This window comes from Papilio xuthus, unplaced genomic scaffold (assembly GCF_000836235.2).
Source record: "Papilio xuthus unplaced genomic scaffold, Pxut_1.1 DF826923.1, whole genome shotgun sequence".
In the NCBI taxonomy this organism is placed as follows: domain Eukaryota; kingdom Metazoa; phylum Arthropoda; class Insecta; order Lepidoptera; family Papilionidae; genus Papilio; species Papilio xuthus.
The window spans coordinates 5706700-5725230 of record NW_013531726.1 but is presented as its reverse complement, the minus strand read 5'-3'; the positions used below and the strand labels follow the sequence as shown (position 1 = coordinate 5725230).

General features: G+C 32.7%; 2 protein-coding genes across 5 annotated transcripts in view; one reads left to right on the top strand and one right to left on the bottom strand.

The window, feature by feature from the left end:
• The window catches only part of twin (CCR4-NOT transcription complex subunit 6-like twin), a 160868-nt gene extending 144677 nt beyond the window's left edge, over nt 1–16191 (bottom strand). For 3 of the 4 annotated variants that reach the window (XM_013318474.1, XM_013318476.1, XM_013318477.1), the window contains exons 1-4: nt 16083–16191; nt 5845–5960; nt 4973–5166; nt 2037–2212 (exon numbers count right to left, since the gene is read on the bottom strand). In XM_013318474.1, the coding sequence (XP_013173928.1) occupies nt 2037–2212; nt 4973–5166; nt 5845–5952 (478 nt within the window). In that variant the 5' untranslated portion in view covers nt 5953–5960; nt 16083–16191. Of the gene's footprint in view, nt 1–2036; nt 2213–4972; nt 5167–5844; nt 5961–15718; nt 15842–16082 lie in introns of all 4 variants that reach the window. The other variant, XM_013318475.1, reaches the window with a different exon arrangement.
• Nucleotides 16192–17325: 1134 nt separating this feature from the next.
• The window catches only part of LOC106122596 (transmembrane protein 135), a 10041-nt gene continuing 8835 nt past the window's right edge, over nt 17326–18531 (top strand). Inside the window, exon 1 of the mRNA XM_013318663.1 lies at nt 17326–17559. Coding sequence (XP_013174117.1) covers nt 17389–17559 — 171 coding nt within the window. The 5' untranslated portion in view covers nt 17326–17388. The remainder of the gene's footprint in view (nt 17560–18531) is intronic.

Sequence of the window (18531 nt, the reverse complement as noted above, 5' to 3'; positions counted from 1 at the left end):
TTTAAAATAAAATTGTGACAAAATAATCTGTCCTTTTTTCGGTTTCAGTCCGCAATATGAAATTACTTGTTATTGTTTTTATACAGTGATAGCGAATGAAAGTTTAACAGTGCCAATATTTTTAAAGCTAATTAAGTTACGAGTTAAAAATACTTGATCGGTACACTTATCGCTTTCTCATAAAAAGGCACAAATAAGTTTATCGATAAAAACTGAAATTCACTGTACAGATATCGAGTCCAAGATCAAACTTTTTATAAATAAAAATCTTCAACTGTCCACGCGTGACGAACGCCGATTCCATTAACTACACTTTCGCACAAGATTTGCACTCATTTTGGTTCTTTATAAAGATTACTGACCACTCAAACATTCACATTGAAATCGACAGACAAAGATAAAAACATTCGAAAGAGCCATATTAGTAAACTCTAAATTTTAAATTTTATAAATGTGTTTTTAGAATATATATGTCATATTCTAAAAACACATTTATAAAATAGGTATTATCAGGTTTTATTATATATTTAGTGAACAAAATAGTCCCCAAATATACTGTTGAACAAGTTTATTCAAACTTAAATTGGAATTAACAAGAGCGAACCGTCATTAATTGGATGTATTTTTATCAAGTAAATATTTTTTTTAATTGGCATCACTGATTGGTAGTAAACATATAAAAACTTTTTGGATATAACCTCTTATCGCAACCGCGTCACAAACAACGCCGCGTCAAAGACTAGACTGGTCGGTGTTAAAATTTTACCATGGCTCAAACCGGTCAATTATGTCTATACCAGCTGTCGCCCGCGACTCTATCCAGGCGGGATTAAAAAAATTGATAGTAGCCAATTCTCGTACCTATTGAATATGCATAAAAAATGTCATAAAAATTGGCCAAGCCGTTTCGAAGTAACTAACATTGTGGAAGAATTTTGTTTATATGTAGACGAAATTCCATTGCACCAATAGCCTTACGGTTTAAAGTACGGAATATCGACCACGCAGTCATGGGTTCAATTATATAGTGAATCATCCTAACAAACGCATTAAATTCTTATGCACACGAGAAATATCAGTAAAATAATGCCAATAAAAGATGAAAAAATAATATAACTTAAATATTTTTTTATTTACTCCTATCCACCATAAAAAAACAACGTTCAGTTAAATGATCAAGATTGGCACTTACGCTAATAGTAATAAAATTCAAAAGTAAATCTAAAAATTAATCCAACTGAAACGGTGTGGCTAAATCGATTTCAGATTCGTATTAGTGTAAAAGAGAAAGTTAGCAATAGAAAATGGTTGATTTATTTAAAAACTACAAAACCTAAACAATGGTTACGCATGTTAACAAATATTTGGGTTACACTGTTAATTGATTTGCCAATACAGAGAAAGTAACCATTCAGATTTAAATAAGATGATTTGCAAAAAACACATTTTTTCCGTATTAAAAATTACAAAATATAAATCTGTATCAAAATGTTAATGTAAAACAAATAATATTACTATAAGAACTGATATTACATGGAAAAAATTTGAGAAAAAAAAACGATACGAATAATTAAAATTTGCAGACAGTGAAAATCAGGTACGCCACAATTCGAATATCGCGATGAATTAGAAAACACTGACAATCACAAAGAAATTTAACCTTCTTGAAAAAAAAAACTATTAAGTATAGTCAGAGGCCGCAAACTAATAATGTTAAGATTATAATGAATTAATAATTTTGACATTCTCGGATAATAAATTATTTTCAATAACAAAACCAACTTCTTTAATTTTTCCCGCTATTTATTCTCACTATCAATAAAAAACCAATAGATGGCGCTGACGATTATATACATGTAAGTTATTAAAGTTGTCACTAGATGGCGCTGTTTCCATATTCACAGAACAAAATGTGTCATGTGAAGCACAGAAAAATCTCAAAGAATCCTATCTTACTAGGCCAAATAAGCTTATCCCAGTAAAACTCTGAAGTTCTCTCTCAATTCGCATTGCTATGAAAATCACATGGAACTTACCTTGTAAATTGTCGAGCATATAACTAAGCAGCTTCGCGGTACCATTGGAGTCGTTGTAGATGGATAGCATCTCCTTGCTGAGCGGGTTACCCTGCAGCCCGAGGAGTTGAAGGTGGAACAGCTTGCCCAGCTCGTATGGCAACACTCGCAAATAGTTGTTGTTCAAGTGCAACTCTCTGGAATAAACATTAATATTGTTAATCTTATGTTTTAGTGAAAATAGGATGTATTACAATTCATAGACAATAAAATTTAATTACATACTTTATTCTTATAGCCATTTTTATGTATTTTATAAGAATGTTGCAAGTTTCATCCATACATTCGTATTAATGATATTAGTTTTTACTAATGCGAATGTATGAATGGATGGACGTTTGATACTAGGTAACTCCAGAACTACTGCGTGGATCTCAATGAGATTTGGTATAAATATACAGTCTTCAAGAACACATATACTACATATGATCCCCGGAGTGTAAATGGTTCCTGTTGAATACCTTCGATTAACAAATTTACTCAATAACTCTGCAACGGCGACATATCTTATTGAATTTTGCCACAAATATTTACAGTCAAAGTCTAAAATAACACAAATAATCCTTTTCATCTTGTTTTTTTTTAATGCTACGCGGACGTAGATATGGGCAAAAGCTATTTTATAATATACTAGCCGTCGCCCGCGACTCCGTCCGCGTGGATAAATAAAAAACCTTAATTAGTGTAGCCCACCCATCCATCCATCCACATTACATCCATCTAAACATTCGCATTTATAATATTAGTAAGTTAAATAAAAGGCAACTCTTCAAGGCATAAATTCGGAAAAAAATGAATATATAGTATCCTATGCCCGTCTCCTGGCTCTAAGCTACCTCCTCACCAATTTTCAGGCATATCGGTAAAGCCGTTCTTGAGTTATAAATAGTGTAACTAACATGACTTTCTTTTATATATATATATATATATATATGTGTGTGAGTCGACTAAAAAAAAATTATTAGGGGAACATTCAACTAATAAATAAAGTTTAAGGGCGATCAGTGAAATAATTCTCATGTAGCTAACACTAGTAATATTTACACATTGTTGCGGTGCTATAAAAGGTCATTGACCTCTGTGTGTCATTGGTTGAGGTGTCATAACTCGATGTTAGCTAAACTTTTAACTGTACAGTACTATTAAATTTTTATAGCAGCTCGCTATTTCACACAGGATCTTAACGGATACGGAGCAAAAAAATGGTAGACGCTTTCATATGGAAGGAGTGGGCCCACTTGAGTCATAAGGTTTGAATCTTATAATACTAAAAGGTCAATCCTTAGGGACAAGTTCGCGCAGTGACGCGAATCACCGTTCTTATCGATACTGAGTTCAAAGACCTCGGCTATCTCGTTTGTTTGTCGACAAAAAAATAATTTATACCTTGTTTTCGACCTGCCCGGTAATAAGGGGCTTTATCTATTATCATATTTTTAAAGCACGTGCTTTGTTTTTAAACAAGAAACAACCTTATCGCGTTCGTGATATGGATCACAATGGTATGTTTTTAAACCAGTGTTGATAAGTGTATGCGAATTTTTGAAGCATATTTGTAATTCTGTGTATACAGTCGCCGTCCGAGTTCATTGGTAAATTATGCAAGTTGCTTGGCAGCGCCTGTCTTATTGAATATTTCTTGTTTATTTTCCCATCTTATTTAATTTTATTTTTCTATAGAATTATTGAATAATAGTTGTCGCCTGTGACTCGGTTCGCACGGTATTAAAATAACGTAATAAATAGCCTATGAGTTCTTCCAGACTATGTTCGACATTTATGTTAAGTTTCATCGAAATCCAACGAGTCGTTCCGGAGACACCTTCGGACAAACATCCATCTATCCAGTAATCTAGACATTCGCATTGAAATATTTTTTTTTTATATTGAAGATAATATTGTAAAGGAACGATTACGATAAGAGGACGTCCTTGACGTCATAATACTGGTCAAAGTGATGACACTGACAATGGCATTGAGTGCTTATGCCCTCTGTGCGCTTCTCTCCGCTAGTAGTGACCTCACTAGGGCCATTATTTTTAGTGGAAGTGGGGAGGACCAGTAGTACAGTAGTAGATCGGCTAATGTTAATTTCCAAAACCTTAAATTACTACCTAAATAAATACGTTATGTACACCAATATTTACATATGTATAAGATCTAATACTATTTAATTGATAAGTTGTATGTGTGTTATATATATGTTGTTGTTGTGCTTAAATAAATAAATAGCAATGCCTATAAATATCTGCAACGTCAGTACTACAGATGGGTTGTTTGTTGAAAAGAGAAATACTTAACTGACCACTCCGCTCGTAGATAACCCGAGCCGATAAAGTCAACCAATGCATCATAAAGTTGCATCTTTTAGGCTCTCCATACACAAAGCAACGTAAATTGTCAACACTAATATTGTATTATTATTGTTATTTTTGGAAAAATATTAGCAGATTTTTTTTGTAAATTTACTATTATAATATTTCTTTTACCATTCCAACTAAGCTGTAGGCTTGTGCTAGGATATGCTTTACGACAATAGTCGAATGGCGGGATTCGAACCCCCGACCTCGTGATCGGAAATACGTACCCTTAACCATTAGGCTATTGACGCTTTCATATTGTATAAACACATGTTAAATCGTCAACACGAGTCGTCAATTCGGTCAGTACGTATAGCGACAAGTCAACTGTATAGACTTAATTTAACTTTTCTCAAGACGCTCTAGTTAGGATCCACTGTCTTCAGCGCAGACAGAAATGACGGCAACGCGTGTTGAAACCTCTATGACATTGAATTGCGTAAACGACTAAAAACGTCGGATTGTACGAAGGACCATAAAATAATCTTATAACGTAACTCTTTTCGTTGGTTGGTTAAAGATTGAATGTTTACATACCTGAGCTGTATGAGGTCGCCGAGCTCAACGGGCAGCGAGCGTAGCTTGTTGTTGGACACATCGAGCGTATGCAATGCGCTCAGCTGGCTGATCTCGGGGGGCAACCGCTGGAGCGAATTATCGTTGAGGTACAACTCCGTGAGGTGAGTCAGTCGAAACAGTTGGGGCGCTAGAGCGCGCACACCTCCTGTTACCTGAAATTAATAAAAGATTTTATTATTCACTAACTGCCAATGACTTCATCCACACGGTATTAAAAAAACGTAGAAAGTAGCCTTCCGTTGGATCCTTTGACACGTTCTGGAGGTACATTCTAACAAACATCTATCCATCCATACCTCCAAACTTTCGTATTTATAATATTAGTAAGATGACATAAAACTTTACTAATTTGAAATAAATATTACAGCAAATTTTGATTCACTACCTCTTTTGTGCGAACAAAAGTATTCCTGCAGATCGCGTGACAATAGCTCACCAAATTCTTAATTCAATTATACATTGCTACAACACGTTGCTGCATTTTAAAGCTAAAATATAATTTCAATGCAGTCATGGTATCATGTTGCCACATTTTCAAAATTAATTGTCATAAAATGCTACGGATTACATTTTCTTCGCGTTAAAATTACTATTTAAATAAATTATATTACTAATAATCCGTCCGCTCAATTGAACTATATTCAGACTATGTTCTAACATCTAGGAAAATTTAGCGTGTCCTCTTAAACCGTTCTGGAGATACCTTCTAACAAACATCTAATCTAAACTTTCGCATAATATTAGTAAGTAAGAAGTAAAAAAAATGCATGCTGGTTGAGCTTAAATAAATCATTCGCGATGTTAAGTACAGCTGCATTAAATATGCTTACCTCAAGCGCGGTCCAGCACCCGGGCTTGCCCGCCGCGCGCTCCGCGTCCGACATGATGCGGTACTGGCGCCCGCTAGCGCCCTCGTGCTTGTCTTTGTTGCGAGACATTCTGTCACCTGGAAACAGTTAATACATACATGACTCTTTTGATACACGACACAAATACAAGTATATATTTAAACGAATAGTATTACAAAAGATAATATTAAGCAATGTGTGAAAAATCGTCCTATCCTTATATTAATGCAATTAAGACAAAACTTATGTATCACATTCAAACATACATTATGACCATCAAAGCATCATCATCATCAGCTCACTAGACATCTCCGCCGAGGAGGTCGGAGCCTACCCTAAGTTACGGGTGACAAGGCCATAGTCGACCACGCTGGCTAAGTGCCGGTTAGTTGACTTCACACATATCTTTAAATTTCTTCACAGATATGTGCAGTTTGCATCAAAACATACTTCTCTTTACAATCCTTATTATATTCCCTTTTAAGTTACACTTTTGTAAACAATTTCAACGGATATTACAAGATTTTAAATTTAATTATTACTTCGAATAAATATAATACTAAGCTAATTATAAACTCAACAATAAACTACATTATGAAAAATATCTCAAATAATTACTGACTTCTGAGGTAAAATTACAATAATACGAACACTTCAACATCAACTATATTAAAATTATTACGCCTTACCCAACAAAAGGTCATGGAATAAAGTAAAAAAAAAACTTTTGACAACAGATTCATATATGTATGTACATCTTGTACTGGAAAAAACTATTTTTCCCCATAGTAAACAATATAAATGTCAATTAAACAAGAAACGCAACAAGCATTTAACATGTACGTAATCGTAATATTATAAATACGAACATTTAGATGGATGGATGTTTGTTTGAAAATATCTCCAGAACTGCTGAACAGATAGCGATGAAATTTGGCAATAGAACATAGTATGGAAGAATACATAGGCTACTAATCAAGTTGTTTTTTAAGTCTTCGCTGATGAAGTCGCGGCCGACAGCTAGTCTGTTATAATACAATTCGACCCTATTCAATTCACTTGACCGGCTTAGGTCGATCAAGGTTTACCTCGCTGTCTTTTTCCTTCTCTTTATCCGTCTACAGTTATATTTAAAACATAGTAGTAATGTCCCTAGAAGGTTTTTTACTAATATTATAAATGCGAATATTTGGATGCACAGATAGATGCGTATTAGAAATCTCCAGAACGGCTGCATAGATATCGATGAAATTTGTTATACATGTAGAACATTCTGGAAGAATAAATAGGCTACGTATGATCCCGGAAATATATACAGTTCCCGTTGGATACATTGTATTAACATTTATTCAATAACTTTGCAACGGTTCGACATATTTAAATTTGGCACAGATATAGCACATACTCTGAATATATCGCGCGGAAGAAGTCGCGAGCAAAAGTTAGTGTTTAAATAACAACAAAAGTTATGGTAAAAAAAAAATAAAAAAATCTGTGTTATTTATCTTCTGCATAAGGACTATGTAAATTTCTGACATCACGATGTTGGTATATTGCACTTTATTTTGGCTTTAAAGGCAATTTAAGTTTAATCTACGATCAAATATGATGAGTATTTCCTTTTAATTTATTTAACAAAAACACCGTACCTACCTATTCGTTTAGTTGTTTCGATGTAAGTGTTATAAAACAATCTTCTCAAGTTTTTTTTTCTAGGAATAAACTATGTTTTTAAACCATACAATTAAGTTAGTCAGTCAACTCTCATTTGTAGAAATGTAAGCAAACTTTTTAATACAGCAATTTAGAAATCGTTTAAAGTATCCCAAATCAAACATAGCTGAAAGTGAACAGACCGTATTCAGATGCCTTTTTCATACTTATTGATTGTATTGTTAAAGATAAAGAGAACGTCGTTGACGCGCTTTCCCTTATGCGCACGCGCACGACGCGTATAAATTTAAAATCGTAAGTGGCTATGCAAATGACTTTAGAAAATAATCAAACACATTATATATATTGGATTATTCTTGACTTATCAAATGAAATACGTCAAGGTAAAGAGAAAAAATATAATAGGAAAATAAATTTTGATTCTTAAATACGAAAATTTTGAATATGCGAAATCACACTTTTTGCCTTAATCTATATTATTCTATTTAGTAGTAACTGTATCACCTACCGATGTAATACATTTCATCGAATTAACATAATTTAAAAACTTTAGTTTTTATAAAAAAAAATGGTCAAGGTCGACCACACTTAAAAATGCCTAACTTAACAGCATGTCTGTATTAATCCATTTCAACAACCAAAATGGTTAATTTGTTTTGAACTTTGAAGTAACGGATAGTTAAATTATTTGACGTTCTGAATATTTTGCCTAGAATGAAATTCAAAAACAATAATTGTTGGAAAATTCCTGAAACTTGAAAAAGGATTGTGTGGGAGATTGTAGACGCCTACAGCAAATAGCGTGGGTGTAACTCAAATATAGGTCATGACTTAAACGTAGGAAAATTTCAGAGATTGCGACAAATTGAGGTTAATAATTTTTGTTTGCTATTTTTTAAACTTACATTAAAATGTTGATGCAATGTTAATTTTTTGCAAAGATTGCATCTTTAAAACATCTCCATTGTGTGGAAAAATCCATCAAATGGAACTCGGCAAGGAACTTTATAATTTACTTAATTTATAATAACACCAACAAAAATCACAGATTTATAACATCCGAAATCAATATTTTAACAGTAGTAGAGCCCGCTATAACATCTTCGCACGAATTGACCCGGCTCGCCCGGTACCGCGACCACACAGAAGACAGGCGTGACGTGGAAGTAATTCCGCGTTTCGTCTGATAAGTGTGCGTCCCGGAGGCCTAATTTAGTCCTCTTTCGCTTTCCACCCTTTTTCTTACAAGGAAACGATGGGAAGTGGACTTTCCGGATGAGAGGCAGCATGGAAAGGGAAAATATTTTCTTTCTGTGCATCCTCTCCTCCGTCGATTAGAGGTAGGCAACGCATAAGCATTTGCGTATGTCTATGGGCAACGGTCACTTCGCTATTTTAGCGATTTCAGGTGGCCGCTCGCTCGTTTGCCACCTTATAATATAAAAAAAAATCCAACCCTTGAAATCGAACTGATAGTTATTTTATGTGTAATTGTAAATGATTTGCCATGACGGAAAATTAATAGACCGCCCTAAAATTTGTTTCTGATCCCTATTGCGATTTTTAGGTCGGTTGATTTGAATCAAATAGAATAAAAATACGGCTGAGAAATAAAAATAGTTCACGAACGATTAATTTCATCCTTAAGAATCAAAACTGCGTTTTAAAAATAAAGACATCTTTTTATTTGAATTGTTATATAATTGTTTTACACTGAAATCGCAACAGTTGCGATGTTTCAAAAGTGAAATCGCAGCTGAATTCGACGGTGCTATAACGGACAGTGTGGCCATTACGCGAATGCGGTGGCCACAGATTGAGTCACCAGTCAGAGGGTACACATTGACATCATAAGTAAAGCTTCTTCGATGTAACCGTAAATATACTTTCTCTTATTTAATTATAACAACACGTTAAGAGACACACAGAGACATTATTAAGTCACACGTTTTGGTTTCTTTTTTTATATAATAAAAAGGTAGCAAACTAGCCAGTGACCACCTCATTCGTTAAAATAGCGAAGCTACCCCTGCCCATAGACATGCGCAACTGCAGGTGCGTTACCTGTGTATCTCTACCTCCGGTACCTCCGGTAGAGATACACAGTAAGGGAAATATTTCCCTTTCTGTGCACCCCTTTATGAGAAAAGAGTGCGGAGGGAAAGAGGACTAAAATTAGGCCTCTGGCATTAAATAATTTAAATCTAATACGGATTACATTATCTTATCAGATAATAAGGTCAATGTTCTCATAGTTCATAGTCATTCAATAATCCAAAATATTATACAGTAAATAAATTATAAAGCCTACGTGATATTGTGACCGAAATATCTTTGCCTCTTGCAGTCTTTTAATGAAAACAAATACATGAAAGTAAACGAAAATTAAAATCGAGGGCACGCTTATTATTCATATTAATAAGCTTTCCGCGAAAACGATTTAATTCATTTTGCGCATACGCGTTCTTTTCTTACGGCAGACGCGGCCAATTTAATTATTTACGAAATTCGTGTCAAGGAGTTTTTTTTTATTTTTATAAATATTAATTCTTTAGTTTCAGTCCTTATTCATGTAAACAATCAAATATTCTTTCTTATATTTTGATGGATATTTAAATTAATATTTTATTACTTCATGCAGTATTGAAACAGTTCGTTAACCTAGGAAGTACCTTGAACTCTTAACTTGAACTTTAAGGAAATTAAAGCACATATAGGTTTACTCCGGCTTTTTAAATAGTCTAGAGTTTGTCTAGAGTTCGTTCCCTTTCTAATCTTTTAAATTATCTCTTTCAATTTTTATTATTAATTAGATCACGTTTAATGGTTCTAGATAAGTGAAAAAATTAAGAATAGGACCTTTTTTATTTCACTTAACATTTCAATTTTATTTTCAACCCATAGAGCGATATTTATAACTTAAAACAATACGATAACTTAGAAGCGAGTTGGGTTAAACGCATTGTATAAATGACTAATAGTAAAACGGTTAACAAAAAGTGCGAAGTGGCGGCGATCGCAAAAAGCAACCGAGTTCCTTAGCAACAAGCGATCGAGCGGCGCTAGCAACAAGTTGCCTGTCCCCGCCTTCACACGCCAGCTACTAAGCCTTACGCCATCAATAAGCCTTTTATAATGTCTTTATTGTAGAAAATTTATCATTTAAATATCCTAAAATAGGTACTTTCATTCACAAAAACAAACTGGTGACTATATCTACCCTCACTGAATTTTTAAGTGTGAAATTTTCATTTTTAAAGTCACTAGCAGTCGCCCACTACTCCGTTCACGCGGAATTATAAAACATAATTAGCGTAGTAGAACCTATGTATTCTCTCAGATTACGTTCTATATCTATGGCAAATTTCATTGAGATCCGTTCTAGAGATACCTTCTAGCAATCCATCCATCTACACATTTATAATATTAGTAAGATTTAAATAAATGGATTACTTTGAATATTCCAAGCACATATGCTTGAATAAGTTTAACCAGCAAAGACTTAAATGTTAACAAGTAAGAGTCTAAGAGACAAAAATAGCACCATATAATTACAAATAAAAAAAACAAGTAATAAAAGCCTAGTTAGTGTAGAAGATTGAGCCGTGAAGTGGCGATGATACGTCAAGATAACCGCACCACTGCGAACATTTGTACGGGCTTTTGTAACCGCAAAAACTAACAATGATTCTCTCTTGTATAAAGTAGGACATTTTCTAATATGTACATTCAAGAACCAAAATTAGATGACCTATGATACTGTACTGATTTCCCAGTATGTTACTATCAAATGATGGGTTTACATTGTTTAAATCCTAAATCCAAATAGCCGATCTAATACTATTTCTTTCTGCACATGAAAAGACATATTTAAGTGCTATTTTTATTCATTGATACTGAATGAATTGAATTTAAAACATAGCCATTAAAAAACCATGGTCATTTAAAAAAAAAAATTTTTCAAAATTCGAATCAAGTTTTTACCGCCCTTTATCATTCTATCCCACTTTCTCGTAGGATAGAATGATAAAGGGGTCACCAAAATTTACATAAGCTAGAAATAACTTTTATGTTAATAAAATCACTATAACCGGTTATGTTAATATGGAAAACATATTTGGACAATATTAAATTTATTTGCATCTGTATTCGCTTACGATGCCACTGCAACATTAACTTCAAGTAATAAAAACAAAAATCGTTACTAAAATTTGACCACTCAGCTGATCGGGCACGCATTTTGCGTATAGGTCAAACAACTGTTATAACTGTATGCTAAACAGTTTTAGCAAACGACGAATTTTTAGTATAGTATACTTAAAATTTACCGTGACTTCCTGAAACCAAGAACAAGGATGACAATATGATTTATACAGAGATTTTGATCTCAAAAACCCAAGGTTGGTTATTTTTTATGAAAACTGTTAAATTATTTTTACTACAATTAAAATGATCCATAGTTAACACGTTCAATGCTAGCAAAAAAACTTGAAATTATTTGTTATACGAATTTTATTTTGCGTTTCATAAAATTAGGCATAAATATGTAATAGATTAACTATTATTCTACACAAAAAAATCTAATAATAATATGCACATAATCAATAAATGATATAACCTAAATAGACAGGAAGTTTTTGAAAAATCAACTGACGGCAAACATCAACTGGTCGTTCAACCTGAATGAATACATTTAGTTTTTTTTTTCGTGAACTAAAGACGACAAATTTCGATGCGATTTTCGGTAGAGGTCATCGATATGGTTCATTGAGCTATGACATTAAATTGTATGACATTTATAAACACAGATTAAAAATTGTTGATCTTATTTCACCAAAGTTTGATCTACTATTTTTCCCGCCATTTTCTTTAAACGTAAAGATGGCGGTGTAAGGGACGTGTGGGATATATCTTCATATGTACGTTCCTCTGTCCATTAAGGTAATGCAACTGCCACCTTAATATTATTGCTGTCTATGAACAGAAGTTACTTCGCTTTTAGTGAAATCAAGCGATCACAAGCTCGTTTTCCGGCTTCTACTATAAAAAAATCATGCTTCGTTAAAGGCCCATTAGGCTTTTCATGTTCGTTGATACAAAGACGAATTAAAAAGTTAACGTTATGTTAATCGCTAAATTTCCGCAATAATCAGAAGTTTATACTAGAAATAGCGCAAGGAGGAAGATTTATTGATGCCATTGTCTCCTGTTACAGTTATGAGCAAGTTGCCAATCCCAATCCGCTTATATTAGCACGTCCAATCGATTTTTACGTAATGTGAACTCGAAGTGGAAATCGGTGGCACTGAATGTGTTAACAAAATGAGATGCACTATGGGTGTCATTGTCTTTAAGAAAACAGGATGCTGAAACGAAGTAAAGTCCGGGACAATAGGTCATTGAACTTCCTGTTAAGATATTCCTGCGAAATACGAAGACGTTTTTGCAAATCAGTTTTTTCGGCGAGGTACAAAAGTGATGCATTAATTGATCAATTTAAATACCCTAAGTATTTGTTATCTTGTTTACAGTAAAGCTTTTTATATGTCATTTAATAAGCTACTAGCTGTCGCCCGCGACTCTGTCCGCGCGGTATTAAAATATAGATATATTAGCCGATTCTCAGACCTACTGATACGCATATAAAACTTCATAAAAATCAGTTAAGCCGTTTCGGAGTAGTATGGTAACTAACATTGTGACAGGAAAATTCATTTTGGATTGGAATCATTTGTATATAATTCACGGAAATAGTCATATGGCGATTACCGAACTCTATACCTCTAGGTTGATAGTCCGTATAACCATTTGGCTATTGGCTACTCTTCGATGACTACAGCTCGTTGAAACACGGTACTTGCAAAAAAATGAATTGACATACGTCAGCCATTGTAGTAGAACAATGAAGTTATATGACGGAGCACATAAATTGGGTCGCCAATATTCATAAACAGTGCTAAATTAGTTTCATAAATTGATATTTTATTATACGTAATAACACATCTTTAAGTGGGAAAACTAATGGCGCTTGTATGTTGTGTCAGAACAAAATTAACTTTGATAGTACTTTTCTATATTACTTTGTATAAGAAAGCATCTGAAAAATTGTACACAATAATTTTTAGTTTGCATTTTATGCCCGCAATGGGTCAGCGTTGTTGTCTATGGTCTCACCATCGCAACCTTGGGGTAGTCTTCGAACGCCTTGGTAGGAAACGTATAGTGAGCTGATGATGATGATGATGTCAATAAATTTTTATTAAAAAAGAAACGGCTTGAAGTTATGATTACCAATTACTGGTATGGATCTATTATAGTACTTTTCGTACTGAAACGTGGGTTATATTTATATTAATAATATTAGTGTCTGTATGTAACACAGAAAAAAAAAAAATTCGTATACGCAGGCTTGATGTATTATGCTTTGTCTTATTTAAAAAGTAAGATCTTTTAAACTAATTTCAGTCACTAATCGATCACAATTCATTTTGGCCTATATAATATATTTTTATTAATATTTTTATCCATACACTTCAAATTTAAGTACTAATAAGATCAAAATTTCATCACATACAAAGTAATTTAAGTAGAATTCAAATCAATCTTAAGGGTTGATTATTTATATCAGACATTAGACCCCTTTTCCACTCAGCAATTAGTCATACGACAAGAATGGAAGCTTCAGTTGAATATAAAATAAACTTTATACTCAACATACTTTACCAACATATAAATTTAGTATGTATGTAAATGAAATTAATAGTTAATTAGTTAACTGTAACAAAGTACTAATTAATACATGTCTTAAAACATTAAACTAATAATGATTTAATTTGTTATCTTATTAGTTTTAAAAAGATTAAAATTAGATGATAGTACTCTTGAAGGCAAAAACACCTTTTAGGTGTTCATTTAAGACTTATATTGAGGATTATTTCTAAGGGCATCCGAGGTCGATTTAAATGATAATTTAATATTATCTTTTATTTTAGTTGTTTATCAGTATTTGGATTGTGTAATATAATATGTTACAATTATTCTTTAAATTTTTAAGAAATTCTCCATTGCTTTTATTATTTGTCCCATTTAAAGTGAAAGATTAAAAGAAACATACATCATTCATCATCAGCTCATTATACATCCTCACAGAGGGGCTCTGAGCCTATTGTAAATTAGGGGTGATTAGACCATAGTCACCATGATGATGAAGTGCGAGTTGGTTAAATTCACATTTATCTTTGAAGTTCTCTGCAGATATGAGGAGGTTGCATCACAATGTTTTCCATCATCATAAGTAACAGTCATTTAATTAAAATAAAAATTATTAAAAAGTTCCAAATCATCTGTATGAAAATGTTTTTATTTTCTCACTCTCTTTAAGACTTTCAGACAAACTGATCATTTAGACAAGAAGTGAAAAGACCAATGAAAATGTATTCCTCTAAATAAAGCAGCTTGAATTATTAAATTTTCTGTCTTTCCTACATACTAGTGTTTATTTAGTTTCATTTTCTGTTTACAAGTTGTTTATAAAAATACCAAACCATATGTAAGCAAATATTTATAAAATAAAATTACATTAATTCTAATATAAAATCTTTTTTCTTATTGACATGTCATTACAAAAGTCCTTGACAATTATGGATTCTAATAATATCTGCAGCTCTGATACAAATGTTGACAGTGCTATGTAAGCGCAACAATCTTATGTACTTTATAAGTTATAATCAATTGATTAATTATTATATCCCACTCATGTTGTTGATGACAAATTAAACAACACTAAAATTATTGTAACATTATACATGAAGCAATAATTATGTTTTTTGTAGATGAGCAAAACTGAATACATCTAACATTTATTTCAATATGAATGTGTATGCTACAAAATGATTTACTTTGATAGACGGACGTATCTTTGCAACAAATTTGCAAAATAATTACGAAAATACTCAGACACCTAATTTGAAATGGGGCCAGTGCCACAATCAGACACAACCATCTGGCATTGGACTGTCTAATAAAGGACACATTACATATGCGTTGTGCCGCCAAAATGATTCAATTATACGCTTAAGGAGAAATGAAAGATATAATTACAGTACTATACTTATCTAAGTAAACACTGATAGTAATTGTTATTGTACCATTACTCCTACAAAGTTTTAACGATAAATTGTACCTTCGAAGCAACGAGAGAGGTCATGAGGGTTGCTAAAAAGACTTGGTTTGATAATGGACTATCTTCGGACGTGAAACACAGAGCCCAGGAGCATCCATAACCTCTGACGTTCAGGAGGCGAACCTAGAGTTTAGAGTCAATTAAAGGTCACAACAACCCTCTGATCACTATTTAAGATCTATTTTTGCATTAAAGAACGGTTTTAATTCATTATTTTGATGCTTATTCAGTAAATGCGTATGATCTTTGTATACAGCTGACATAAAGAGTAGGGTCGACGCAAAGACAACTTGGAGCGCCAAATCAATCCTAATATTCTACATAAATAGTGACATGAAAGACGATTACTATAAATTCTACATACCTTCATCTACTCCTTAAAAGCTTATACTTCAATTAGGACTATAGTAACGGGAAATAAATCACTGTAAACACACAATAGCACAATCTTGACAAACACCACATCAAACGTCCATTTACCGACTGCAGCGACAATCGGTCATAGCGGCTATTTCTAGAACTTTTGCTCTTTACCAAAAATACCATAGATAATAGCTACTTCTTGAAGATTAAATATTGTTTTAGATTTTGAACCCATTTTAACAGCTTTAAAGTTTTGAAAGTAATATTGAAAATTTAAAAATATTTGAATACAAATCGTTTTGCAAAATAAATTTTAAGCAAAATTGTCTTGTAAGTCTCCCTATGTATAGCATTGGTAGCAATTTGGATAAGCATAGGAAACAGAGAATCTGTATCATGGGCAAAGTTGCAAGTTGCAAGCATCAATCCGTACTTGATTCTAAATATCTGCCCTGTCTTATACAAATTTCACCGCTAGAAGAAAGTTTTTACCCAGGTCAGGTGTAGCGTAAATCCGAACATATAGTCCTAAGGTACCGGACCTTGCGGACAGTGCGCACAGTGCAACCGGCTTAACGAATCGTAGGTATAAGAAGGCTAAGGTTGAGATTTTCTAATTTAGCATTTTGCAACCAAGTGTTGTAGTCGTCAGATATAAAAAATTGTAACAGAGTTGCGTCAATTTCGGTCTTCTCTTCCAATAGCCATGTACCTCACGTGCAGTCAGAAAATAAGACATTACTCTGTTTAGACCATAAGAAGATATCATCGACTGCGTAATTTAAACATGTTTTTTTTCATATTAACATGGGAAATTGATTGAGGGGAAGTATCTACACTTATTTTCAAAAATATTGGATGTATTCTTCGGTCTCATCTTCTTGGTTTCGCTATAAAAAGAAACTTGTAAATAAAACTATACGCTGTTAAGGGTATGCAATAATTATTAAACTAATGCTATGTTAAAGAATCGAAACACTTTGTTTAAATTTGGACATTTTATTGCAACGGAATAGAGGAATAAAGTGCTCTATTTTACATTTTGTTTAAAAACGTGTTTAAAGTTCAAAAATGTTGTGATAATTATTTTTAGTTTATAAGTACTCGTTGCTGAAATTGAAGTACAAGTGTGCATTGAATTTAAATTTATGTTAAAACGTTTTACTACATGACCTCATGAACTTAGTTCATAAATTGAATAAGTTATATCCCCTATTCAGAGCATTCTGAGTATTTGGTTTTAAAAGTCGCTGATTAGGTTATTTTACCAGATTTATTATTTAGATAAAAATTTTAAAAATACGAAAATGGTTGAAGTTAGTAAGTTTATGGTGAAAAATTCGAACATTGGTGAAATAACATGTGCTAGTCTCCTTCATCCTTACACGGACAGCTGTTTGAGAGCATTTTATACAATGTTAAGATTGTGCTTGAAGGGATCATTTTTATTTTGGACACCGTTACATGTAATTAACATCGTAAGTAAATAATACATATACGTAGAACTAAAGAATGAGTTTATTGAGATATTGCTGTTAAATAACAATGAATGGAAATGTAGTTTTGTTTAACTTTACATATTCTACTTATTTTCAAATTTTTGTAAATTAAAATAGTGTGCATTGTAATAATTCCCACCAATTGCTATTTGTAGTGCTAAAATGGTGCAGAGTTGCAGATGCTATTATGTATCAAAAACCGTTAACCACTGCTGAAAAAAAATTGAAAACCAGTGTTATCTCTGTCTCTTTGTTTAAAAAAGACTGAGAGGGATGACAATTTGTAAATAGGTATAGGTGTTGTGGTTTAAGATCTTTATTTCTCAAAGAATTTACAAAATTCACTTACGAGAAACAATTTTACAAGAACATGAAAATTTTACCAGTAGTCAGACATTACATTTTACTAACAAATTCCTTTAATTTATTTTTAAATGATGACATGGTGTTTATATCACGGATGTTTTTAGGTAGATTATTATATAACTGCGCTCCCTCATAAGCTACACTTTTCTGACCAAAATTGGTTCTGGGTTTTGATAATTTTAATTTATCTTTGTTTCTTGTTAGATATCTATGAGTCCTCTTTTTAATCATTATTTGCGAGATTGTCTCATGTGTTAAAATTTTCCTTATGAATATGCATGTATTATATGTGTAAAGTTGTTTTAAATTAAATTTCTTAGTTTTTTTATAAATTTCTGCAGTCGGCGAAAGGTAATGGAAATTAAATAGAATTTTAATAAGTTTATTTTGTGTCCTTTGTAGCGCATCTAGGTTTGTTTTTGAAGCAGAACCCCATACCTCTATTAGATATTCTAGATGTGGTTTAACTAATGAGTTATATACAATATGTCGTATTTTTGCTGGAATACATTTTTTTACTCTTCGTAAGACCCCAATAAGGCTAATAATTTTTGTGCGTACATGGTTAATATGTGTTTTCCAAGT